The 27,638-nt window shown below is 35.8% G+C and overlaps 1 protein-coding gene across 1 annotated transcript in view; it reads right to left on the bottom strand.

Annotated features, from left to right (window-relative positions):
- pear1 (platelet endothelial aggregation receptor 1) overlaps nucleotides 1-27,427 on the bottom strand; it is a 50,874-nt gene extending 23,447 nt beyond the window's left edge. The window contains exons 1-2 of the mRNA XM_048153783.1: nucleotides 27,182-27,427; nucleotides 959-1,069 (exon numbers count right to left, since the gene is read on the bottom strand). Of these exons, the coding sequence (XP_048009740.1) occupies nucleotides 959-1,065 (107 nt within the window). The 5' untranslated portion in view covers nucleotides 1,066-1,069; nucleotides 27,182-27,427. The remainder of the gene's footprint in view (nucleotides 1-958; nucleotides 1,070-27,181) is intronic.
- Between the last annotated feature and the right edge of the window lie 211 nt (nucleotides 27,428-27,638).

Here is a 27,638-nt window from a genome sequence, read left to right as displayed (position 1 = left end):
GATTAAAAAGTTTTATTCAGTTGCTGAAGTAAGCTTCCATACGATATATTTTAAGCAAAAATGAAGAAGGAACTGGTGAGACATAATTTCAGGCCAAAACAAAGTTTGGTTGGAGTTCATTTCAGGAGTTTGAAACAGCTTGCCAAAGTGAATTTTCCAGAAACAAAACATCCCAGAAATGTGATTGACAAATCGGAAATCGGAAAACCACTAGGCATCAGTATAAAGCCACAGTCAAAATTTCCTCAGAAACCGCAATGAACAGGATATTATGTCATGCTCTAGGGCTTGTTTTATAAATAAAAAATAACAAATAATAATATATTCGAAATATGAAAATATACCATCTACTTGACTTTCCTGCAACACTGCAAACCTATAGCTTTGAAGTTTTAAAGCTTTAAAACTTCCGCCCATGTCTCCCGCATTTGCATGGAAGTCAGTGGAGCCCAAGTCAAGTGTGATCGCTTCATGTGATCGAAGTTTCTTGTGATGTCCAGAATGTCTAACCACCCTTAAACGACACTGAATCTTTCCAAAGAATATTATTGCAGCAGAAATTATTACCAATAAAGGTTGAGTAGTGACATCTAGTTTAAATAAATTAAGTTCACAGAAACACAATAGAACAAGACATTGACTAATATTCTTACACTTACTATATAAAAGACATTCTCATAACTCTTAAACTATATTGTCTGAGGCAGGTCACGATATATTATGCAGTTTTGCTACTTCTGCAACTTTATCTGGTTTTAACAATACTTAGATGCTTTAGTTTGAGTTTTACTAGGAAAACAAGACACATATATTAACTGGGAACTGGATTTTTGCAGTGTTGTTGTTGTTTGACTTGCAAAAAATGATCTACAACAGCAGTTTTGGTTGCCAGTATGCAGTGGAGCAGATCGGCTGTTGGCAGTGTCTTTCTGAGCTCTGTATTGGAGATGATGCTTACCTTTCCCATAAGCTGCACACATTTGGATCTCGGGGGTCCAAAGACAATGACAGTTCACAAACACAGCCCAAGACAAACAGGACCACACAGATCTCCGCCGTCTTCATTCTGCTGTAAGGAGAAAAACAGTCAACTGCCTTATAAAACATTAAAACTCTGCTCCTCAGAACTGTTGATGTGACACTGCAAGGCCAGTGCAAAGCTCTCCTTCCATTTCAAGACATATTGAAGCCATCTGGTTTTATTTATGAGGATGCTTTAGGCACGCTGTAGGAAAGGGACAGACAAGTCTCCCATGGTGAAGATTTCTGAGACTTTATGAGCACATGCTCTCTTCTCTCACACACAAATACACACACACACACACACACAGTCTTCAGTATACTGAAATATACTATTCTCAGTATACTGTCTCTTCTTAGGAAAACTGTGAACCTATGGAGTGTCACAGTGTTAAATAGATACCCAGGGGCCCCGCTAAGGGGGGAAAGTTAGGACGATTCTAAGGACCCAAGCACTTTTGGGGGCCCCCAGAGATCGATTTTATTAGTAGTAACAGTCAGTGCTCACCGGTGCGCAGTAGCGGCACTTCTCGCGCACCGGCACTTCTCACATGTTGCCGTACGTTACTCTCCTCTGAACGCCCACACCGAAACGTAGAATCATCAGACTATTAATTAATTGTACATCGCGCTTTCGGAGCTTTTATAAGCTGTACGAACTGAACGGATTGTCTGCGCAATATGACTGTGACTGAAGACCAGTTGTTTAATTTTGCACGAGTGGCGCACGAATCACTGTAAGCGCGTTCACCAGCGCGCTCCAAATGTGTTAAGATTTGCACGAGCCATTCCTATGTGACGCTGATGATAAAATGTGCAACCCATTTGGATTCTATTGAGGATATAAAACTCTACAGAGAAAGTCGAACATGATCTAAAACAGCCACTAAAATGACTGATGAAAAGAGGGGAAATCATCATCCTGCAAGCTTTTTAAACTGAAGACCACATTTACTAGAATTGATCATGTTTTATTGTATTTATTGTGGCAAATTTTGATTAGTTGTAGAATTTATAATAGATAATCTGTTAGAATTGATTTTTTCAATAAAGATTTATATTACAGCTGTGGCATGTAGCTATAGTGTCTGTGTTGCTATTTTTCATAACAAATGCTATAAAAAAAAGAAAGAAAAAATGGTCTTACCTGTAATTGCATCCTTATTGTAACAAATGCTATAGTTAACAATTACAAGAACTATGTTATTTAAGGCCGAGTACAAGTTAGAGCTTTAGAATATGGACCTTCCTGAATTTTTGACTAAACAATTGGTTTTGTTTAAGAATGTATAAATATGAATATTTGATTACTGTACTGTATTTTTCTTTTACATTTACATTTGCATAATAAATAATCTGCTAGTCCTAGCTATAGCCATGGGAAGTCTCTGACTAAATACTGATACCTAGTGGTCAAAAGCAATAGCAAAAGTAATAGGTCGTTATTATTCAAGGTGCCATTGAATGAAAAATTTAATTTACCTCGGCATAGATGAATAACAAGAGTTCAGTACATGGAAATGGCATACAGTGAGTTTCAAACACCATTGTTTCCTCCTTCTTATGTAAATCTCATTCGTTTAAAAGACCTCCGAAAAAACAGGCGAATCTCAACATAACACAGACTGTTATGTAACAGATCATTAATATGTACACCCCCAATATTTGCATATGCCAGCTCATGTTCAAGGCATTACAAAAGGGCAAAATGTCTGGATGTGCACAGCAGAATCATCAGACTAGGTAAGCAAGCAAGAACAATAGCGAAAAAAATGAAAAATGACATGATCCATGATTACATGATATTTTTAGTGATATTTTTAAATTGTCTTTCTAAATGTTTCGTTAGCATGTTGCTAATGTACTGTTAAAAGTGGTTAAAGTTACCATCGTTTATTACTGTTTATTACTGTATTCACTGTATTCACTATATTTAAACACTTGCAGTCTGTATAATGCATAAACACAACTTCATTCTTTATAAATCTCTCCAACAGTGTAGCATTAGCCCGTTAGCCACGGAACACAGCCTCAAACTCATTCAGAATCAAATGTAAACGTCCAAATAAATACTATACTCACAGGAATCGATGCATGCATGCAGCATGAATGACAAACACTTTGTAAAGATCCATTTTGAGGGTTATATTAGCTGTGAACTTTGTTTATGCTGTTTAAGGCAAGCGCGAGCTCTGGGGGAGGGAAGCCCGAGATTTAAAGGGGCCGTGCACTGAATCGGTGCATATATAATTATGGTTCAAAATAGGCAGTTAAATATTACATTTTGTTAAAACTGGTTCTAGGACACCTTTAAATTGCAGACAAAGATTTGGATAGCTAGGTTGAATTGTATGTTTGGTGCGGTAGAGGCCCCAACCTCAAATTCTTTCATAGGGCCCAAAATTGCTAGCGGCGCCCCTGCAGATACCTTCCTTGTCCAGACCACTTTTGAAATTGTGTTTAGTAAGGTTAAAAAATGGAACAAAAACATGTTGTTTTGTCTTTTATGAAAAATGTACTTATAAAGGAGCAATCTGAAAAAGAGAGATAGTACTTATATAGGCCACTGAACACACGGAACATAATTCCCCAAATATAAATGTAAAACTTTTTTTTTTGTGTAGTACAGGGTCTGGGGAAAGTTTCAGAGAGAAAAAAAGTAAACATAAATAAAAAATATTAATATTAATAGCTCTAAATAAATAAATGAAACATTCTTGGATATCATGAGATTAATATTATTAATTTTTTTTATTGACAGATACAGTTCAAATTTCCTAGATAATATTTTTTATTCACAAATGAAATGTAAAATATATGGTTGCCTTTATATTTTAGGAAAGGGGTTTCTTCCAAGGGGACCATTATATTTGGGGGTCCATGGCATCAAAAAAATGTTTCAACCCCAGGTCTATTAGACCTTATGAGTGGAGGAAACTCTTTAAAATTATATTGAATCATAAATCACTACTGTCAGTTTTAGTTTGAGAACAAATAAAAAGAAAAAGTCATAGACACAAACAGAAAGAAAGAAAGAGACCAGAACATTCCGGGTAGATGACAAGTTTTCATTAAAGAGCTATAGGATTTTATAGGTCTCCTTACTGGGCTGGAGTATATTATTCCTATTCTTTCTGGGGTTTTTTCTTTTCTTTAAGGGCTTCATTAGAAAAAGTGTTCGAGACCACATTAGGATTCCTGTGAGCTGAGAAACTAGGAGCGTGCTTAATGAGCAGTGCACCGCGACAGAGCGTCTGTGACAAACAAGTGGTTTAAATCTACTCTGAACCTGAAGCTGCGTTAATTACATTTACGTCTAAGTAAACAACAGTTTTATGCAGGAGCAGATGAATTTTTTGGAAATTGCGTACTTGTCTCCAGCAGGGATTTGGCTTGGATGCTGACAGTTCACATGCTACCTCAATACAAAATCCATCACATAAGTTCATGACACAAGCAACGTTAATATAAAAATATTCTTCTTATCCCAGAAAAAGTGAAGTCAAAAACAACTGGAATTGGTCTTACTCCCAGAATAAGATTCCTTTGATTCAACAATACAATTACACTTCATTACATTAAACAATAAACCAATAAATATTTGTATTTTAATGTTTAGAATACTACTTATTAATTTATTACATCAAAATGTGTTGTCAAATAAACAAGAAATCAGTAAATATACTGATGTAAGTTTAAAATACACATCACAGTAATGGTTCCTGGCAAAAATAAAAAGGACAATGATGGAGCACCTGAGTAATGTTTCTGAATGATTCACTGACTAATTCAAGCCACTAACTAACACGTGTTTTGTGAATCTTTTTCTGAGTGATTAATTAAAAAGAGTCATATGTGCACAAATCGGACATACGACTTGTGCTGTGTTTGTTCGTTGCTGTTTGCAGGAAAACAAGTTTTTTACCGACTGTCACCAATGCCAAGTAGATTTTAAAACACTGGCACAAATGTTTATTTTTTGTAGCATTGGCCATTTGAGTGGCAGCCTGATGACCTAGAAGACTAAAACCCATAAGATTGATTGCTCTTGCTAAACTGTTGCAGGACTGCAGAGCTTTAAAAGGTGCAGTATTAAACCATGAGCGGATTTTAATGAGCCGAACAGATGCTGTGCCCGCACTCGACTGCTTTCATGTGGACAAATTATGGGAAGGACGCATACACGGCACAAACAAGAAGGGAGAGAGAGTGAGGGATTTCTTTCATCAACATTTTGTTTGCATCTGACACCAAGGATTGGTGCCACATTAAAAATGAGTACCATACGGCAGGATATTTTTAGGGGACACGCTCAGTAATGGTGCTCACAAATGTCAAACGCTCCACATCTGCAGTAGCGTGAATGAGAGTGCTCTGATAACCCAAACCAAAGATGTTCTGTCATTATAAGGCCCCACAATGATGTTCCTGGGTGAAGATAAGGGCACAATGGAAAAAGAAAGAAAACACATGTAGTCATCTGCCTCTGGTTGGGTCGGTAAAACACGCTGTCCTCGTGCTTGGGAAGAGTACTTAGGGTTAGTTCACCCAAAAATTACATTTCTGTCATTAAGTTCTCACCCTCATGTCGTTCCAAACCAAGAGCTTCTTTCATCTTTGGAACCACAAATTAAGATATTTTTTATGAAATCCATGAGTTTTTTTTTTTTTTATCCTCCATAGAAAGCAATGTAATTTCCATCATTAAAGGTGCCCTAGATTCAAAAATTGAATTTACCTTGGCATAGTTAAATAACAAGAGTTCAGTACATGGAAAAGACATACAGTGAGTCTCAAACCACATTGTTTCCTCCTTTTTATATAAATCTCATTTGTTTTAACGACCTCAGAAGAACAGGCGAATCTCAACATAACACCGACTGTTACGTAACAGTCGGGGTGTACGCCCCAATATTTGCATAATGCCAGCCCATGTTCCCAACATTATGAAAGGGATTACACAAAGGTAGCCAGTTAACGTCTGGAGCTGCACACAGCCGAATCATCAGACTAAGTAAGCAAGAATAACAGCGAAAAATGGCAGATGGAGCAATAATAACTGACATAATCCATGATAGCATGATATTTTTACTGATATTTGTAAATTGTCTTTCTAAATGTTTCGTTAGCATGTTGCTAATGTACTGTTAAATGAGGTTAAAGTTACCATCGTTTCTTGCTGTATTCACGGAGACAAGAGCCGTCGCTATTTTAATTTTTTAAACACTTGCAGTCTGTATAATGCATAAACACATATTCATTCTTTATAAATCTCTCCAACAGTGTAGCATTAGCCGTTAGCCACGGAGGACAGCCTCAAATTCACTCAGAATAAAACTTTAACATCCAAATAAATACTTTACTCACATAATTCGAAGCATGCATACAGCATGCATTGTAAAGATCCATTTGAGGGTTATATTAGCTGTGAGAACTTTGTAAATGCGCTGTAATATAGACGACAGCTGGTGTGGCAGGGAGCACGCGATTTAAGGGGGCGGCGCCGAGTGTAAATCAGTGCATTGTTAATGATGCCCCAAAATAGGCAGTTAAAAAAATTAATTAAAAAAAATCTATGGGGTATTTTGAGCTGAAACTTCAAAGACACATTCAGGAGACACCTTAGACTTATATTACATCTTGTGAAAAAGCATTCTTGGGCACCTTTAACCCTTTGAGCGGTACGGTCCCACATATGGGATTTTTATTTCAGTGCCCCTGGGCGTACGGTCCCACATATGGGATTTCGAACGTTCAGTGACATCACATAACTGCCAGATTCAAACTGTGCTTTCGCGCCCTGGCTGCGAGACGGACGCGCGCAGCTCTTGTCATATATCACAACTATGCAGTGTTTTCAGCCACAGAACGTTTCTTTTAAGGTTTCAGACATTTAAATACGCACAAGAACCATTAAAACAATATATTTAGAGTTTATAAAATACACACTGATGTCAGACATCAGTGGAAGGAACAATAACAATCCATTCAAATACAATTTGCCGACATTTATTCATATCAGACACACATTATGGGTCTAAGTAACTATAAAGTTTACTCTATTATTCTTCCAGTTCACCAGCCACTTACTTGCTTATATTTCGGGAGAAACGGATGAATTCACCTGCTGTAAATCCGACTGACAGGACTCTGTGAAATGCAGGGCAAACTAAGATGGCGGCGCCCATCTCGCATTATAGATCAAGATAAAGATCATTTATAAAGGCTTTTAAACGACAAAACACACGCACTTACACATATTTGAGGATCGGAATATCAGATAGTTGATGACATGGTAAGCAAGTTTGTGAATATTTTAAATAAACAAGGAAAAACAAAATAATAGAGATCCATCTGTCATACAGTGTTATTGTGGCTGCGTTCAGCGCTCGTGACAAGCAAGACGCGTCGCTATGGAAACATTAAAGGCAAACGTTCTAAAATAACGGTCGCCTTAAAAAAACTCACTCTGGGGGGACAGTTAGAATATTTTAAACTCACGCTCGAAAGGGTTAAAGGTCCAGAAAAGTATTAAAGACTTTGTTAAAATAGTCCATGCGACTACAGTGGTTCAACCTTGATATAATGAAGCGACAAGAATGTGCAAAAACAAAACAAAAATAATGACTTTATTCAACAATTTTGTCTCTCCTCTTTCATTCTCCTATGCAGTTGACATAGTGAACGCAGTGCAGCGCTTCCGTATGCCGGCTCAGTATTATTTTAGATGAACAAAAGTCGGGTTTGGAATGACATGAGGGTGAGTACTTACTAACAAAAATTTCATTTTTTGGGTGAACTAACCCTTTAAGTGAATACGAAAGCAAATAATTCACGCAGATATTAGCTTTTCATGCAGCTGGATATTGTGATTGAATTTTCATGGTTTTTAACTGTTTGATTCTATACAACAATCATTTAAAACACAGACAATTGGGAAAACTTTGTGTGTGTCGATATCTTGTTAGACTTGTTAGTGTTTACTAACTAAAAACTAGTGAAAAATGACTTGGTTGAACCAGTTCTTTTTCATAAGTTATTCAAAAAGATTCACAAAACAGCCTTGAATCAGATAATTAATGGTTTAATATAATTAATAATTAATGTTTTGAATCAGACTCACTACAAGAATAACAGTTTATATAAAAACGTCCTATATAAAGTTTATATAAATAGTGCATTGCAGTGTTTGTTGGAAATGAACTGAATGAACTGAAGCACTTTTGAACATAGTATCCTATGTTTAATTTATTGGCTCTAGTAGGTTTTTTTTTGTTGCTGGTCTGGAGCTTGGCCGTACTGTTGAGTCTCATGTTGTTTTTTAAACATCTCACCATGTGCATTGTGGTTTTAAGACACTGTGTCAAGTTAAAAATAGTCCTTTACTCTGTTCTGTTTAGCATCTTATGTAATCAGCCACTGAAACGTGTCCGTTTGAGGTCAGATGAACCTTAAACTACAGTACATTGCACATGTTTTTGTTTTTTTTCAAACTATATTTGGAACACAAAGAAAAAAGAAAAAAAAATGAACACGCAGTCACAGTTTCTCATAAGTTAATTTCAGCTCTGATTGGAGTGAATTAAAGTTGGATTTAAAACTCTTTAGGTTTTAATGCTGGCGCATAGGAGTATCATACACACAGGACACATGGCATTGATCAGATTTCCTTCTTTCCTTTCCTGTCCCTCTCCACGACTGCTAGGGGCCACATGCTAATTTAAGGAGAAAATATTAGTCATTATTTGGAACGGAGGGACACGGGGAAAGGAAAATAAGAAGAAAAGAAAAATGAGCCATCAAAAAAGACAGCCAGAAAGAGAGGGAAACAAAAAAGGAGAGAGACAGAGAGAGAGAAAGGTTGCATAATAGCTCTGGACCCTATGGACCCTCATGCATAAATAGTCTCTCATATAACAACTCATAATAATCATTCCAGTTCTCCACCAATTCCACAGACCACTGACAAATGTAGCAAAGAGCAGATATCCTGGCAGGATCCAACTAACACACGCTCATTCAAGCAAAGAAACACATATACTCAAAAACTGCCAAACCTGCAGTGAAATATATTGGGGAAAGACTGGAAAATGAGAAAAATAAGCTCTTAAACATTAAACATGTCTTTCTAAATCGACTGTTGTAGAAGTCCACTTCAACAAAGAATGAGATTTGTGTATTATTCGTTAAAATAACACATAAACCTCTTTGCCCCTCCAGAGAGCATCCAAAGCTGACATCAGGACTTGGAAGACGCAGGACTGAACACAAATTCATGACCATTCGGAAAATGAGCGAACTATACAGCTGGAAAGCAAGTGTATTCAGCCCTTCTGTTTTAAGAAATATAGTGGGAACACAACAGTAACCAGATCTTTGGCCATGGGTTAGGGTGCTTATCTCTGAGTGAGGTCATGTGTCTGCTCCTCAAAGTGTCTGTTAAAACGCACAATTTGTTGTTGCAGTTCATATCAGGGCTGCACAATTGGTCGATTATTGTTATTATTCCCTTGAAATTGGAATTGTGAATATTAATTACGATTATCACAATTTACACGGAATAATGTTTTGAATAGCTTTATACCATTGTTTGAAGCAACTGCATAAAATAAACAAGCTGAAAACACTCTTTCTGAAAAACCTATTGCTTTTCTATAGCAAAATGTCAAATATACATTGGTTTGGTTTCTTCTTTAAATAATAATAAAAAAAGTAAAAATATGCATGGTATTATACTAAAACTACAATTAAAACAATGGGAAAAAACCCTTAAGATAACCCGTAGAAAAAAAAAATCTTAAGCACAGAATAATCTAAGTGGACTTTTTTTTGTAATTGCGCCTATGAATGATTACATAATAGTGGCATCTGTAATTGTAATCACGATTACAAATTCGATTAACTGTGCAGCCCTAGTTTATATGAATTTGCAATTTAATTCAATTTCAATAGTTTGTTGCACACAAAAGAGAACAGTTTACTGCCCTAGTACTTGATTCTGATTGGTAAATTGCAGTCAAATATTTTTTGCATAATAATGATACTTCATTGTCCATGGCAAAATTCTTTTTATAATTTTAATAAGTTATATAATAAAGAAAAATGCATGTTACAGATTACGTTTATTGGTAGACAGCAAAAGTAGTATATCACTCGGCAGTCTCCTCAAACTTAGAATAGCTCATTACAATAGTGCCATCTTTTGACTTGATAAGCCTAATTATATGATAAATAGTCCATATAGTAATTAATAACTGCAATAACTTGGATTGCAGATTAATATTATATTAATTAATACTGTAATGTTGTTGCTAGGCCAGTTGTTGTATTATTTTCCTAGCTGCAGCTCTAAGCTAATCACCAAGTAAAGTAATAAAATAAAGTCAAACCTGGGATTTGAAGCTGCACTGAAACTGCAGTTTGGACCTTCAACACGTTGTACCCCAATGAAGTCCTCTATATGGATAAAAAATCCTGGAAATGTTTTCCTCAAAAACCTTAATTTCTTTTCAAATGAAGAAGGAAAGATATAAACATCTTGAATGTTTATGGGGGTGAGTAAATTATCAGGAAATTTTAATCCTTTAAATTTGTCCATGCTGGCAAGTAACCATATAATAAACTTTAATACACACCTAGCTTTGCATCGGGTGGTTCTTTGCCTTCATGTGTGGATCAAAATTGGTTAATGCACACCTAGCCGTGGATTATCCCTTACATAATCACCAGACTCTACATTATTGAGCTAAACATTACATTAATCTTCAAAGCCAGAAAGAGACAGAGCTCATGACTCCAGTAACCACTCAAATTATAGTCAAACTCAGTTTCATCCACATTCAACTTCAACAAAACAACCTCATAAAAACATCTCAAAAGACTGAGATTGAGTGAGCGAAGGATTACTACAGACTATTTTAACCATGGTCTGCTGCTGACCTGCTCCTGTTCTGGCAGCACGGTTGTATGTTATTTGCCACACCGTTGTTTACCTTGCCAGAAAGAGACAGAGAGGTGAGGTCAAGGAATAATGCAGAGCTGACTGTCAATTGACCAAAAACCCAGTCCTGGCTCAGACACACTAACTCCAGTTAAACCAGTAAATCTCAGTTACGGTAAACTGGCATAAAAGCCCCATAATATAAAACATCTGGGGCTGAATTTCAAAACACACTCTCAGCCTCTGCACCACAGAGTGTTTTGCTGGCTGTGGTCTGGGTTCAGTGTAGCACCACATTGTCTATCTGTCTTTAAGTGTGGGGGTAGTCAACCCCTCATCAATAAACCAGGGGTTAGTGAGTCAGTACAATATTGTACCCCACCCGTTTTTCCATGTTTAATGCTTCAGTAATCTCAAAGACTGTGGAGATGTGTATTTCTATGGTAAACGCTTGGGTTTGGCAAGCCCGCTGTATTTTGTATTATAGTTTCATACTGTAAAAGAATTGTTTATGTCTACTAGAAAAATAATTCTCATGCCAAACGCTTCACAATTTTTGCTGGCTGGTTTTATGCAGTTTGGTGCAATTTTGTTTACGTACATTACCTACCTCATAAAAAACATTGCAGCCACACAAGAACAGCAGAGTTTGGTGGGATTGTGGGAAGGCGTCATATAGGTGCCGGGTCTGAACCGCCAGAATATCCACTTACGAGCCATACAAGCCATAATTGCACTGGAAAAATACATAAACTGGCAGCTAGAGGCTGTTCTGGTGCATCTCAGGTGACAATGGATAAGTTTCTGGGGTTCTATTATTTTAATTGTCTGTCATTATTCAATTATTGAAATAAATGATCAAATTTACATACATTTAACTCCCTGAGGTCTGAAAACGCACCGGCGCGTTTTGCAGGTTTTTTTTCACATTGCAGCAAAACAGACTTAGAATACTCCGTCATTTCTTGTCATAGAGACATAAGTAATATATCAATTGAAACTATAGAATATCTTCTTTTATTTGTGTACACTCAGAGTAAAAACACAATGTTGTGCTTTTTGTAAAATAAAGAAAACTAACATGTTGCGTGATCTCTCCTCTCCCTCTGAACGAAGTCCAATCTGATAGTTCTCAGAAAATGAACTGTAACTTATGAATACTAATGACAAAAAAAATGACACTTACGTCTAAAGAAACGTTGAAATGTCAGGTTTTAAATCGTGCAAGTCAAATCGAAAACAAACATTCTGTGTTTATGTAATTTGTATAAAAAGAGAGCCATGTCAGAAGTCTGTGATTCAGCTCATTACCCGCTAATGCGACCACGCCCACGGAGCCAGCGCTATTCAGAGGCAAATTCTGAGGCAATACATGCATTCATCGTCTCAATCGTGTATTTATTGTCTTGAAAAGTGTTTATTTGGATGTTAAAGCAATGGTTAGCGAGCTCTAGAAGACATGCCATTAGTTCCTAGTTCCTTTTCTTCTTTATATTATGAATTTGTGGACTAAAGGTGTAAAGAGCGGCCTCCGGCTGCAAGTATGAATTAAAAACACAGTATCCAGCACTCATAGTGATGACAATAAATATTACTTCTTAGTATAGAAAATTGACATAAATATATAAGAATCCATCAATATTTCTCCAAATGTGCATGCTTTTAAGCTAAAAGCCTATATGAAATGCCATAGAGGTAACATAATTGTTCAGACACTTTGCACCACAGAAATACATTATATTTTAAAGAATATAATAGAATACCATTATTTTAAATTGTAATAATATTTCACAGTATTGCTGTTTATGATGAGCTGAGACATTATTACAGAGGGTTTTTTTCACAGCCTACCTGACTGATAGGCCTCATTATATGCAAGTCATTTCAGATCATTACTATGTGATTCCTTTGTCTTCTCAGGTGTAAATGGCCCATTATTCATGCAGATTCACGCCCCCACGCATACTGTGTTTCTTGACAAAAGGTGTCTTACAAAAACTAAATCAATATATTGTTTTATATGAAGGAGTAGGCAGCATAATTTTTACATAATTCTGAAGCAAAAACTCTAGTCTACAACCTCCAATACCCAAAAGTCTTGTGAACACAGACTTAATATACTTTTTTTGGCCTTATTTCAGTGACTTAAGTTTTTGTTTTTTCAATAACCACGAATAAACATTATTCCTTCAAAAATACAAACATGCACATACATGTTCCTCACATATTATTGTAGCCTAGTTTGTGCTGAATACAGTGTAATGACACTTTTGTCATTTATATGTTTATGAACAACTGAAAAAAGCACAAATGTCAGGGCATGTCAAAACTTCTCCAAGCCCCAAATCAGCCTCAGACTCCAGAGGGTTAAATTGAATATTTGATTTTAGTATTTTACATTCTTTTACATGTATAGGAATAGCTGGAAAGTTGGCCTTATTAGACACTGTTAAATTTTCACATACACTAATTTCTTCACAAGCTTTATCTCTCCGCTTTTAACATTACTGTTAGCTTATGACATACTGTAAAGGCAGTACCACAGTTTGTTCCTTTCTGCAAACAGCAACACGTTTCTGTTTTTTTTTTACTTTTAACAGAAAGACAAAACACAGAGCTTGGAGGGGAATGGCTGTTCACAGCACAGATGGATTTGTAATACTTTTCTTTACAGTATGAGTAACAGAGGTCTCAAACCCAAACACTCTTAGCAGATGAAGTGACATGTTGGCTGCTGTCTGCCAACCCTTAAGCTAAAACACCCCTATACCCAGCTCTCACATGCTGTTGCCCAAGTAATTGTGATGGAAACCATACAAACACTGCTGGAAAGAACTGCTTGAGAAAGAAAATCTGGATGACTAAACATGTCTCCTAAAATAAGCATCAAGTCCTATTGTAAGACTAGCATTCTAAGTTGGGTATATATGTGCCTGTGCCTTTTATGTATTTTCTATTTCAAAACATTTTGTATTTGTCAAAGCAAATATTTTTGTAAAAAAGTGCACATTTTTATTATTTAGAATAATTATGAAATAAACCCTCTGGTGATGTTTGGTCATTTTAGACCTCTTGTGTTGTTCATGGTCAAAAATGAATGGGAAATAGGCAAAAATATGAAAATACAGAGATTTTTTTGTGTACAATCTATAAATCAGCCACGATTCAGAAAAAGTGCACAGCAATGAAGGGGTGACACTATAAAATTGCCACAATTCCTAGTAAAATTAATGCAAAAAGTGACACTTCAAATCAACATTTCAAACAAAAAAAAACCTAAACCTTGACAAAAAGTAGTCTTTGAGAATGTCTAAATATCCGAATCCACAACTTAATAAAAATAAGAATTTATGTCCAAAAATAACTAGAGAATTTATAAGATTTATATATATGAATCTAGTGGTTACACCATGGCATTACAGATGTTTTTCTCATCCAACCAGATGGCACTAATCTGCCTTCAAAAATTGGATTTTAAAGGCATTGTCTCTATTTTAACATGAAATACAGCTATAATTAAAAAGTAATCAAAAATTTGAATTTCTTTATTATTTTCAATGAGAAAAAATTGATCATAGTTATTGCACAAATATTAATTAATGCCATGAAATTCTCTCAAAATACAAAAGAAAAAAATATTATTGAACAAAAATATATTACATTGATTTTACTGAAGAAAAAAAAGTTTAACTTTTGACCGTAAACAACAAAAGTGTGACCCCCAAATGAACAATAACAGAGGGTCAAATTATCTAAATTATTTTAAAATAACCATTATATATATATATATATATATATATATATATATATATATATATATGCATTTATTTTTTAGTACAACGCACAGCATAAATGCTATAAAACATATATATTTTAGAAAGGTAATCTTTTACAAGGGGACCATCATATTTGAGGGTCTTAACTTTGTGTGAGGAACAGACCCAAATTTAAGTTGTTTTCTGTCTTGAATCATTTGTGTTAGATTTTTTCAATGAATCAATGAATGATTGTCAATTAATCTGGTGTGTGTCTCCCAAAGCAAACTATGTTTACAAGTTCCGTCATTACCAATAGAGTTCAATGGGACTTACGACGATGCTTTCGGGAAACGCACCCCCTGAATGATTTATTAATAAATTATACTAGTCCCACTTTAATTGTATGAACTTTCCTCAACTTTCCTCCTTTTGTGCTTCACAGAAGAAAGTCAGCTGGTTTAACTGACATGGGGGTGAGTATATGAACATCCGTTCAATTAATACTCTGTTTCAGATCTAGCTCTAGGATTCAGTGAGACTGACAGTGTCTGGCTTCGTTGGGTTTGGCTGTGGAACAGAAGCTTATGTCATGCTCTGCTCTGTGGCCGGTCTGTAGCTTCTCTAAAAAGAGAAAAACAGGATATGTGGGGGCCCTTCCTTCTTTATCGCTCTCTCTCTTAACACTCGCCATCTCTTTAGGGTCAGACACCACTCTTCCACGCTCGCACGGACCGCAGAAACCGACCTGGCACACATCAAAGAGAACTGATTCCAGATATCCATCAGAGACCACACCCCTGCATCGGCTTCATGTATCTCCGAGGCAAACTTGACCTTGTGTGTTTGTGTTGGTGAGCGGTAACCGATTCTAATTCTGAGGGTATTGCCCAGCTGGCTTATGTCATACCCGCTATATCTGCATGACCTCACGCCTGGAGGAAACTACAGTCGCACAGACACAACAATAAGGCCGCTGTCATCACAACAGTTGTGTTGCGGTCATACTGATGTATATTTTTAAGAGTCAGGAAAGACAACAGTACTCTATAAACAGAAAAAAGTTTCTCATCAGGGTGTGTTTTGTGATAAAAGGCAAGCCAGGTCAGTACGACCAAAAATGGACAGATGAAGCTTTATTTTTGGCTTTGTCTGTAGTGATATTTCAGCCTGAGTGTTTTAAGTGGTGTTAAGTTTTCTGCCATTTAAAGGCATGGAGCCGAGAGGTCCTGAGGCCTTGTGGGGGACCTCACAGTTTGACAGCTGGTTCCTGCTAGACATTGTAGACCATATAACCACAGAATACATGACTGTGGCTTTACTGGGGCCTAAGGCACGTGGTGGCCAAACAAACAAAACACATTTATATAAAAATACAGGGTTTTTATATTATGTTTTTCACGTATAGGTGCACACAACCACAAAAAAATCAAATTATATTCACATAAAAGCACACACTCGTGTTCAGAAACCATGGTGATTGTCGCAATGCTAAACCAAACCCTCAGAGGCAGAGAAGTTAAAGAGATGGGCACTTCTGAGGTTTGCACTCTTTAAAAAGACATGACCAAGCACCACCATAATTACATGGACCATAATTTATATGGCCCAGAACATGTAGAGGCAAAAACCAACGCAGAAAAAAACTAGTCTTTTTGTTTTAAATTTAATTGTAATGTTAATTTCGAATTTGAAAGTCATTTAATTAACTATAACTGTTATTATTGCCTGTAGATTTCTTGTTTAAAAAAAAAAATAAAAATGAAAATGAAACATCCACCTCCATGACTCAAAACTATGACATCTGGAGTATTTATTCCTGTTACGAATGCTTTTTCTGAACAGGAAATTGATAATAATTTCAATGGAATGTTGATTAACACTGCAGCGTGACTCTTTACATCCTTATCTCACCGGAAATGCTTCCTAGCTTACCTCTTCCTACTACTCACTTCTTCCTCTACTCCTCCTCTCCCCTCTGCCTCCAGTGTGGTCAGAGATGTCCACCCACAAATATCAAGACAGATGCCAACTGTGAGTGAGTCATTTAACCTGTTCATAACTGCAGAATCATTGTTCCAGAGCCACTTCACTATGAACTCATTACTCGTTTTGAACCTTTAAAAAAGGATTGATCATAATTTTCAGTTTATTTGTTTCCTAGTCTAGCTTTCTAATGAAACCTGACATTGCACACTATGAATATTGTTGGCACTGTGACAATGTTGATTTTATTTTCCCCTATTGCAAGCCGATTTGGATAAAAGTGTCTGCTTAATGCATACATGTAAATATTCGCCTTTCCATACAAAATGCTGGGTTAAAAATAACCCAAGTTGGGTTAAAATGGACAAACGCAGCAATTGGGTTGTTTTGACCCTAATGTTACATTTTTGATCCGACCTGCTGGGTAGATTTATTTAACTCAACTATTGTTTAAAAATGACTATATTGCTTACTTAAAATTAACCCAAAATAGGTTTGAAATGAACATTTATTTATATGTTTAATAAATAATAATTAAATAATAAACATTTATTAAATTGCTTATTAATAAATGTTCACCTTTTGATCATGACTGTTGCCTCTAGTAATTATGTGTCTGAATTTTTAAAGGTGCCCTCGAATGAAAAATTGAATTTATCTTGGCATAGTCAAATAACAAAAGTTCAGTACATGGAAATGACATACAGTGAGTCTCAAACTCCATTGTTTCCTCCTTCTTATATAAATCTCATTTGTTTAAAAGACCTCTGAAGAACAGGCGAATCTCAACATAACACCGACTGTTACGTAACAGTCGGGGTGTACGCCCCAATATTTGCATATGCCAGCCCATGGTCCCAACATTATAAAAGGCATTAGACAAGGGCAGGCAGTAACGTCTTGAGCTAAACAGGTGAATCGACAGACTAGGTAAGCAAGCAAGAACAATAGCGAAAAATGGCAGATGGAGCAATAATAACTGACATGATCCATGATATCATGATATTTTTAGTGATATTTGTAAATTGTCTTTCTAAATGTTTCGTTAGCATGTTGCTAATGTACTGTTAAATGTGGTTAAAGTTACCATCGTTTCTTACTGTATTCACGGAGACAAGAGCCGTCACTATTTTCATTTTTAAACACTTGCAGTCTGTATAATTCATAAACACAACTTCATTCTTTATAAATCTCTCCAACAGTGTAGCATTAGCCGTTAGCCACGGAGCACAGCCTCAAATTCATTCAGAATCAAATGTAAACAATATAACAGTATACAATACTCACATAATCCGACGCATGCATGCCGCATGCATGACGAACACTTTGTAAAGATCCATTTGAGGGTTATATTAGCTGTGTAAACTTTGTTTATGCACTGTTCAAGGCAAGCGCGAGCTCCGTGGGCGTGGAACACGAGAATTAAAGGGCCAGTAGCCCTGAATCGGCTCATTTATAATGATGCCACAAAATAGGCAGTTAAAAAAATGAATTAAAACAAATCTATGGGGTATTTTGAGCTGAAACTTCACAGACACATTCAGGGGACACCTTAGACTTATATTACATCTTTTTAAAAAAAGTTCTAGGGCACCTTTAAATTCAAACCTATTTTGGGTACATTTTAAGCTAGCCATATAGTAATTTTTTAAACAATAGTTGAATTAAATAAAACTGTCCAGCAGGTTGGATAAACATTTGACCCAACTGTTGGGTCAAAACAACCCAAATGCTGGGTTTGTCCATATTTAACCCAGATTGGGTTGTTTTGTATAATCCCTCACCTCAAATCAATGCAAAATATACTGTGAAATATACAGAAGGGCTTGTTTGTTAGTTCTTCATCAAAACACCATGAACTCCAAGGAGTTTTAGTATTAAAATATGTGAGCATTCTCAATCTAAACAAATGAAAAGGCATGAGAAACTCATATAATAAATGAGATCACAGAGGATGGTCTGAGATTTTAAGTTCTGTAAACTGCTTTTGTTTAAGAAAGAGGCTTTGAGAGGAATTACAAGTATGTTTTTCAGTTTTTGTTTCTTCCCAACGGGAGAGGTGAGGTTACCCTCTTAATTTCAGTGACACAGCCAAACATGACATCATGACCGTTGCTTCAACATGATTTATCCTCCTTGTTTTTCCAATACACACAGCATAAACAAGCATGGACACTATTCTTCCATTACAGGGATAAAAGGAAAGCTGGATACCCTAAAAGTCTAGGCTCTTATAATTTTTTGCTTATTGCACTTGGGACTGTGACCCAGTTTAGTTAATTGCTCTCTGAAATTTCTGTCACAATGATTGTTAGGCCAAAAGACTGATAGGGAGAAGATTAAGTTTAATTTTAGCTCCAGCTGTGCTGGCATGTCAATCACATATTCATGAATGATTGGCCAGTAGACTGCAGCACAGAGATGAGCTGCGTTTCCCCTGTCAGTACAACAAAGCATGCAGTATGTCATCCATAGAGAGGAAATGCTGAACAAATGTGTATGTGTGTAAAGAAACAGCCAGGCCAGTCGTCACAAGCCTACATGAGCATACTCGATCTCCACGTGCACGTATGCCTATATACACAGCTCTCTTAAAATGGGGGGTCTCTAGTATAACGCCCCCTCCTCTGCTGGCTAAATTGATTGCAGATTTCCATGAGTGCAGAGCTGGCTTGTGTATGTGTGTGAGGCCCTCAGTCTGGGCGTACTGTCAGAACACATGCGAGAGAGAGAGAAAGGAGGAGAAAAAGAGTGCCGCGGTCCCAATAGGACCCAAAGGAACATCATTCCAGGCTGGAGACCTAGAATCACAGCTGTGGAGTCAGCTGAGCAACCTCTCAGTGAGGGATATTTTCCTGAAAGAACTTCTGTCAGCACCATCAAACGTAACAACTGTGGAACTGTGCAGTGAAATAATAGGACCTAAAGAAATATGAGCTCGAATCTAGATTTTTAAAGTGACATCATACATCAAAATGTGAAATTTACAATAGAAAACATGAAAACAGGTGATTAGTAGTACTTCAGAAAGGGTTCCCAAAAATTACTCATCCTTAGAGATTTTTTTAAAATCATTTTATAGAGATTTAATTTTTTTTTTTTATTATTATTTACAAATTTAAATATATGTGACCCCCATGGACCACAAAACCAGTCATAAGGGTCAATTGTTTTGAATAAATAATCTTTCCAATGATGTATGGTTTGTTAGGAAATCTGAAAATCTGAGGGTGTGAAAAAAATCAAAATATTGAGAAAATCACCTTTAAAGTTGTCCAAATGAAGTCCTTAGCAATGCATATCCACTAACAATTTTTTTATATATATATTTATGATAGGAAATTTACAAAATATCTTCACGGAACATGACCTTTACTTGATATCCTAATGATTTTTGGCATAAAAGAAAAATAATTTGACCCATAAGTGTATTGTTGGCTATTGCTACAAATATATGTGATTTGGTGCTCAGTTATTGCTACCTCTGCGACTTACGACTGGTTTTGTGGTCCAGGGTCACATTTTAGATTATTTTGGTTATCAATATCATTTAATTTGAATTTCAGCTTTTCAGATTTTAAAATTCCTTGATATTTCCAGGTTTTTCATGACCGTTGGAAACCATTTTGAAATCTGGCATTAAAAAAACAGTACAGTGAATTTTGATATAAAATAAAAAATAAAAAATATTTTAATATTCAAATCTGGATATTACAATGGAAGAAATAAATCTTGATATTATTTGTTTCCAATACAGGTAGATAAAAAACAACAACAGTATGGTCCATCTAACAAGGCTGCAAAAAAAATTCCAAATACAGTACAGTCCAAAAGTTTGGAACCACTAAGATTTTTAATGTTTTTAAAAGAAGTTTCGTCTGCTCACCAAGGCTACATTTATTTAATTAAAAATACAGTAAAAAACAGTAATATTGTGAAATATTATTACAATTTAAAATAACTGTTTTCTATCTGAATATATTTCACAAAGTAATTTATTCCTGTGATGGCAAAGCTGAATTTTCAGCATCATTACTCCAGTCTTCAGTGTCACATGATCCTTCAGAAATCATTCTAATATGCTGATCTGCTGCTCAAGAAACATTTAATGTGTACAATTGTACAAAATATTTGTGTACAATATTTTTATTCAGGATTATTTGATGAATAGAAAGTTCAAAAGAACAGTGTTTATCTGAAATCTAATCTTTTGTAACATTATAAATGTCTTTACTGCCACTTTTGATTGATTTAATGCATCCTTGCTGAATACAAGTATTCATTTCTTTAATTTCTTTTCAAAAAAATAAAAATAAAAATTCAGAAGCTTTGTATTTCAGATAAATGCTGTTCTTTTGAACTTTCTATTCATCAAGGAATCCTGAAAAAAAAGTACACAACTGTTTTCAACATTGAAAATAATCATAAATGTTTATTGAGCAGCAAATCAGCATATTAGAATGATTTCTGAAGGATCATGTGACACTGAAGACTGGAGTAACGATGCTGAAAATTCAGCTTTGCATCACAGGAATAAATTACTTTGTCAAATATATTTAAATAGTACACAGTTATTTTAAATTGTAATAATATTTCACAATATTACTGTTTTTTACTGTATTTTTAATTAAATAAATGTAGCCTTGGTGAGCAGACGAAACTTCTTTTAAAAACATTAAAAATCTTAGTGGTTCCAAACTTTTGGACTGTAATGTATGTCAATTTAAAAAATTAAGTTCAGTTGCTTAAATTTTTAAGTATAATCAAATTGGCTTAAATAACTGAAATTAAACTGACTTTAAACAATTTGAACTGAATCTTGTATAGCTAACTTGTAAGAAAGTTGAAATTGCTTAAATTATTTTGATGCGTTAAATTATGACTTATCGGTCATATAATTTTTTACATTAAATATCATTTAGTCTTTTAGACAAAACATGCGTCCATGCAGAGAAAACCTCTTTAGCTTCACTATTCAGGAAGAAAATGTAGCTTGGTTACAATTCATTTCATTTATTTAATTATAATTAGCTGTTCGCTGCTCAGTTGACAGCTGTTCAGACAGTCCTCATCATCTCCGTGAGAGAGGAGGCATCATATATCAGCAGTACACTAAAGTCCTCTCACTTTGTTTAGAGGATCGCCATTTCTTTTTGCTTTAGTTTGGTTAATGAACTGCCACAAGAGTGAAGTGAGATAACAGACTCCAACCTCCCCTGCATCTGGTCTAAATCAACACGCTGTTGGCTGGCAAATTTATTTGCAAACACTAATATGGACTCAAGCTCATTCTCCGCAGTTAAGGAACTTTTCATATGTATGCTATTTTTCCCCTTCTCTGTGTTGTTTTATTGTACGGGTCTGGGCAGTACTGCATGTCCTGGGTATAGTAAAGCTGTCCCACACAGGAATTTACCTTTAGAGGCCCATTTATTTATGGGACAGAATAGCAAACATTTGGATCAGAAGAATGAGGAGACAGATGGACAAATTGCAGCAGGTTGATGATAAAGCTAATGCTGTCATGAATAAATTCATGTACTTATCTTTACATTTATATTTATTCATATTTTTCGCAATTTTATTTATTGCATTTTCAGAGATTTGGACCAGACCTGGATCCATTCAATCGAGTGTGACATACAACGCCAAGCCTCCCCTAAGTGCAAAAAGGAGTGCAGCACTCAGAAAAAGCATTAGGACAGAATCCAGGTGCATGATGAAACCAAAGCCCTCGTATTTTTCCAACAAAATATCTTTGTAAAGCAATGCTAAAATATTTTTTCTGTTTGCCAGCTTAAAGATCTGCTATTTCTCTCTTAGCTTTTGACAGAATGTAGAGGATAATGCTTTGAATGAGGCAATTCAGGGATTTGGTACCACACAATATCACTGCATCACCCATTTGCCATCATTCATCTCCCAAGAGGAAGTCCACTCGCTGCCAGTACATTCCTCCTAAAGCTTTCTGATTTACTCAACTGGCCATCGCTGCAGAGCCCTTCTGGAGAGTGAGGAGGAAGCCTGCTGCTTATTGAAACCATCTTTTTATCACCTTTTTTACAGCTGAAAAAATAACCAGATGTTTCTGAATCTGAGCATTTGAGAGTAAAAAGGTTTTCACCAGAGGAAAAGAAACGCATCACTCTCTGTCTGCCCCTAAAATGACTCCAAAGAAATGCTTCTAGATTCTCCTCCTTCTCCTCTCACTCCCATGACAATGAAGACAATATTATTTTAACCCCAATCCAGAGGTTTCTCAAATGTTAAAGTGTCCCTTGACATAATGCATTTTCAAAACTCTGAATGGAATGTAAACTTTAAAGGTGCACTCGGTAATGTAATAAATAAATCAGTAATACAGTAAACAAAGTGAAATATTATTAAATATTCAAATAACTGTTGTTTTTATTTAAATATATTTTAAAATCTAATTTGTTCCTGTGATGGCAAAGCTGAATTTTCAGCATCATTGCTCCAGTTTTCAGTGTCACATGATCCTTCAGAAATCATTCTAATATGTGATTTGGTGCTCAGTTATTGTCAATGTTGAAAACAGCCGTGCTAGCTACTTAATATTTTTGTGAAAACAGTGATACACTTTTTTTAAGGATCCTTCGATGAATAGAAAGTTCAAAAGAGTAGCATTTATTCCAAATATAAATCTTTAGTAACATCATAAATGTCTTTAATGTCACTTTTTATAAGTTCAATGCACCCTTGCTGAATAAAAGTAATCATGTGACTTTGGCAGTTTGATACACGCTCCGAACCACTGATTAGATATTGTTGAATAAAGTTGTTATTTTGTTTTTTTGTCACACAAAAAGTATTCTCTGCGCTTCACAACATTAAAGGGATAGTTCACCCACCTACACCTACATTTTGGATGCTCTGGGGGTAAGCAGATAAACATCAAATTTTCATTTTTGGGTGAACTATCCCTTTAAGGTTGAACCACTGTAGTCATATGAACTGTTTTAATTATGTCTTTAGTACCTTTCTGGGCGTTTGAAAGTGTTAATAATTATCTGCAGGCCTCACTGAGCCATCGGATTTTATAAAAAATGTCTTAATTTGTGTTCCGAAGATAAACGAAGGTCTTACGGGTGTGGAACGTCATGAGGGTGAGTAATTAATGACAGAATTTTCATTTTTGGGTGAACTAACCCTTTAATGATATGTGTAGGTCATGTATATTTGACAACAAGGCAGAAATAACAGGATGAGAGTTAGAAGGAGAGACAGAGAAAGAGGGCAGGTATTTGCCAGATGCTGGACTCAGGATGTCCTGGGCACAAGAGAAGAAAAGAGGAAACAGAGGGGTAATTTCCTGTGCTGCCAACAAAATCTGTGTCAAAACTAAATTTCCATCTAAATCTTTCTTCCATTTCCATCGGATGTGCTTGTGTTTGAGGATCTATGATTTAACGTACAATGTGTTTACAATTGATTGTCTGTAAGATAAATAACAATATCCGAGTCCTCAGGTCTCTACTGTCCCCTCCTCTCATTCAGCAGAACACCAGGGAGTTTAACAGAAACAAACAAAAGGAAACATCTTGAGAGAAAATACAGGTCTGTCATCCAGTGACCATTTCCCATCATTAGACACTACACACACGCACTCTCACAATACACATGCATATAGTCAAATCTATCTTTTTCTGTCTCTTACATATAAAAGACAGTGTGTCCTGACCTCATATTTTACCACAATGAATTTTCCGATTGGACCTCATGGGACAAACTTCAGCACGGTGCCAATATGCCTTTTCCATAATGCTAAAGCAAAAGGAAAAAATGAGGAGGGTTATTATTTTTCCCCTGTCGTCTACCTGATTTAAAATACAACTCTGAGACGGCGGGACAACAGCGGTAGAATCGATCGCTTCAAATGTCAATCCCAAATATGAAGGAGTGGATTTTTATGTAACAATGACTTTGCTCTGACTGATATAATAAGAAACTTTTTGTAACCACTCCTCAGATACAATGATTTAAGATCATAAACTTGTTCTGAAACACTATAATCACAAATATAAGCTTTACTGTTGGCTGTCATTATCATTTTTCAAGAGTTCTCCACTTAAACACTTGTATAAGATTTACAAACACGGCTATGATTTTATATTTCACCCTAGATGGGTTGTTTTCTTTTCTTCCGTGCAAGCAGGCCCTTCAAAACAACATCACTTTCCCCTCTCCTAATGACTACCAGCACTGCGGCTGTGATTCAAGCCTCTCCAATACCACCGACTTTCCGATCGGAGCAAAGATCACAGATCTTGTCACTGACTCTACAACTCTGTGGTGGTTCTGCAGTGAAAATAAACAGGGATGTGAAAACAAAAGTAAACAAATTGCGAAATGAGTTACCAAAAATGCAATGCAATTGTCTAACTCTGTTTTGAACATAAAAGGCTGAACAGTTTCTAACATTTTAAGTGAGTCTGCATGAGGTAGTCGGCACTGCTAACGTGAGCTCTTGAAACTCCGCCCTCTTCTTGAGAGCAGCAGCTCATTTGCATTTAAAGGGACACACACAAAAATGGAGTGTTTTTGCTCACCCTCAAAAAATGACAAATTTAACATGCTATGAAAAATGATCTGTTGGGTATTTTGAGCAAAAATTCACATACATACTCTGGGGGACATCAGACACTTATTTTACATCTTTATATGACCCTTTGAAAAAATAACAACTGATAAAAGAATAAAGTTTCCAAAAGAAGGTTTTCACAGCGATACCATCAAAGAAATTTGGTTCCCCAAAAGAACCTTTCAGTAAACAGTTCTTAAAAGAACCATTTTTTCTTAGTGTGAAGAACATTTTAAAAATCTAAAGAACCTTTTGTGTAATGAAAAAGTTCCATGATATTAAAGGTTCTTCATGGAACCATCAATGCTAATATTTTTATTTTATTTTATTGTATAAAGAGATGGGAAGCAGAACCCAACAGATCCAAAGCCCTCCTCTGGCCTCTGCCTGCAAAAAGCATGAGTTAGAGAGGCTTATGTAAGCATGTGGTGAAAATATTACCCACCGTCCTCATCCGTTAACAAAACACCCCCATCTCATCACCACTGACCTCCGCATGTTCTTTTCTCTATGCTTTTTTTTTTTATGCTGAACTCATATAAAGTCACTTTAGAGATTTGCAAAACGTAAATTCAAATGTTAAATTCTCTTTTTACATATCAGATTCCTTTACAGAAATCAATTCTAGTTTATTAGCTGATAATTTACAATTAATATCATCACATAAATTATCTAATAACACAAACAGCTGTGAACTACCGAACCAAGAAGAATTTCAGTTAAAGAGTCACTGCCAACCCAGTGCTCATGACCCAACAGCGAAATCATATCAACAGCAGATGTTTTTTTATGAGGACCTTAGTATGCTGCTGTCAAGGTGAAAAGTTTCTCCTGTGGAAATCAATTAGAGTTTCTGCTCTCCAGATGTGGAACCATTGGCAGGTACTAGTAATTCTTTCTGCACTCCTATTCATAAGTCTGTCCTGTTCTATGGGATATTGTGGTCTGGATGGAGAAACAAGTAGTGGACTCCTTTTAATTGTCTGGAATTAACTAGATCCAAGGTCAAGGTCAACATCTCCTGGGTGGGTTAATGTGTTTTTTGCCAATTATGGTTTTGCGACGCTGGGGTTTGCTTGTGTCAGGTGAGGAAGCAAGCAAAACTCAAATAGGATGCAATGCTGCTGGATCAACTACAAAAGTGAAAACAAAACAAAAACTTTATGGCTCTGATATGACTCAGAGACTCAAAGAAAGATAAAATATGTTTAGGGCAGTGTGTCATTCCACCATTGTCCTTCACATTACACAGCCATGACTCAGATATTTGTATTATGACAATCATCAAGCTCAATTCACTCTCTAAATACAAAATATGTACAACTCTTTACAAATATAACACGTTTTATTATGCATATTATGGATTTTTTTTGTCATCTTTGAGGACAAAAACACATGATGGATAAAGGAGCATCAGTCTTTCTACACCTGCTCAAGATCACATCTGTCCCTGATTTGTTCTGAAAAAAGTCAACGGACATTTTTGTTTCAACAGCTAAATTGCACCATAATTACAAGAAACCCATTATTTTTACAATAAGAACAATGTGTGAGCTAACGAAAACTACCTATAAATCAACCTATATAAGTTTACAATGTTTTGAAGTGTGCATTTACAGTAAACATTATTGATTATACAACTTTAGTTTGCATGAATTATATGGTTTGTTTGAACTGAAGAGTTACCCTAAGAAAAAGCAGTCACATAATCACATCAAAAACAGACTTCAAGAAGTAGGTCAGGGAAGAAGATGGAAACTTCAGTAGACAAAAACTTCAGAACAAAGATGCTAATAAAAGTAGTCTTTACCTAATTTATGAAAGGTATTAAATTGCATTGCAGTTGTGTTGTGGGTAGCGTAACGTAAACTTTCTTACCTTACTGGAGAAGTGGCATTGAATTTTATTAATCGAAGTTCTGGGGTGCTGCGTCCTGAGGACAATGAAGACTCTCTTACAGACGTACGTCCTTTTGTGTACTTTATAAACCTGTAAATAAATGTTGAAGCTTTGCTCGCAAAGTGACCGCTAAACCGGTATTCGCGTAACCATTAGCTGTATCTCTATCCTATGTCCTGGAGAGCGCGCGACAGTGACAGAACTGCAAGACAAGTCGCTGGTGCGCGAGGAGTGGGCACGCGCTTACGCCTACTGTATTCTGTCCCTCCCACTGTTTAGTGTTCGATTCTAGCGTCAATTAACAGATATAGAATATATAGAGCTTACTTTAAAAAGCCATTACAAAAAAATAAAATAATAATAATAATAATAATAATAATAATACAATACTTCAATCTTAAGAAATCTTCTTAAATGGATGTACATTGAAATATTT

The sequence above is a fragment of the Megalobrama amblycephala genome, linkage group LG13, assembly GCF_018812025.1.
Source record: "Megalobrama amblycephala isolate DHTTF-2021 linkage group LG13, ASM1881202v1, whole genome shotgun sequence".
In the NCBI taxonomy this organism is placed as follows: Eukaryota; Metazoa; Chordata; class Actinopteri; order Cypriniformes; family Xenocyprididae; genus Megalobrama; species Megalobrama amblycephala.
Note: the sequence above shows the minus strand (reverse complement) of the source record. Positions and strands in the feature narration are given on the sequence as shown.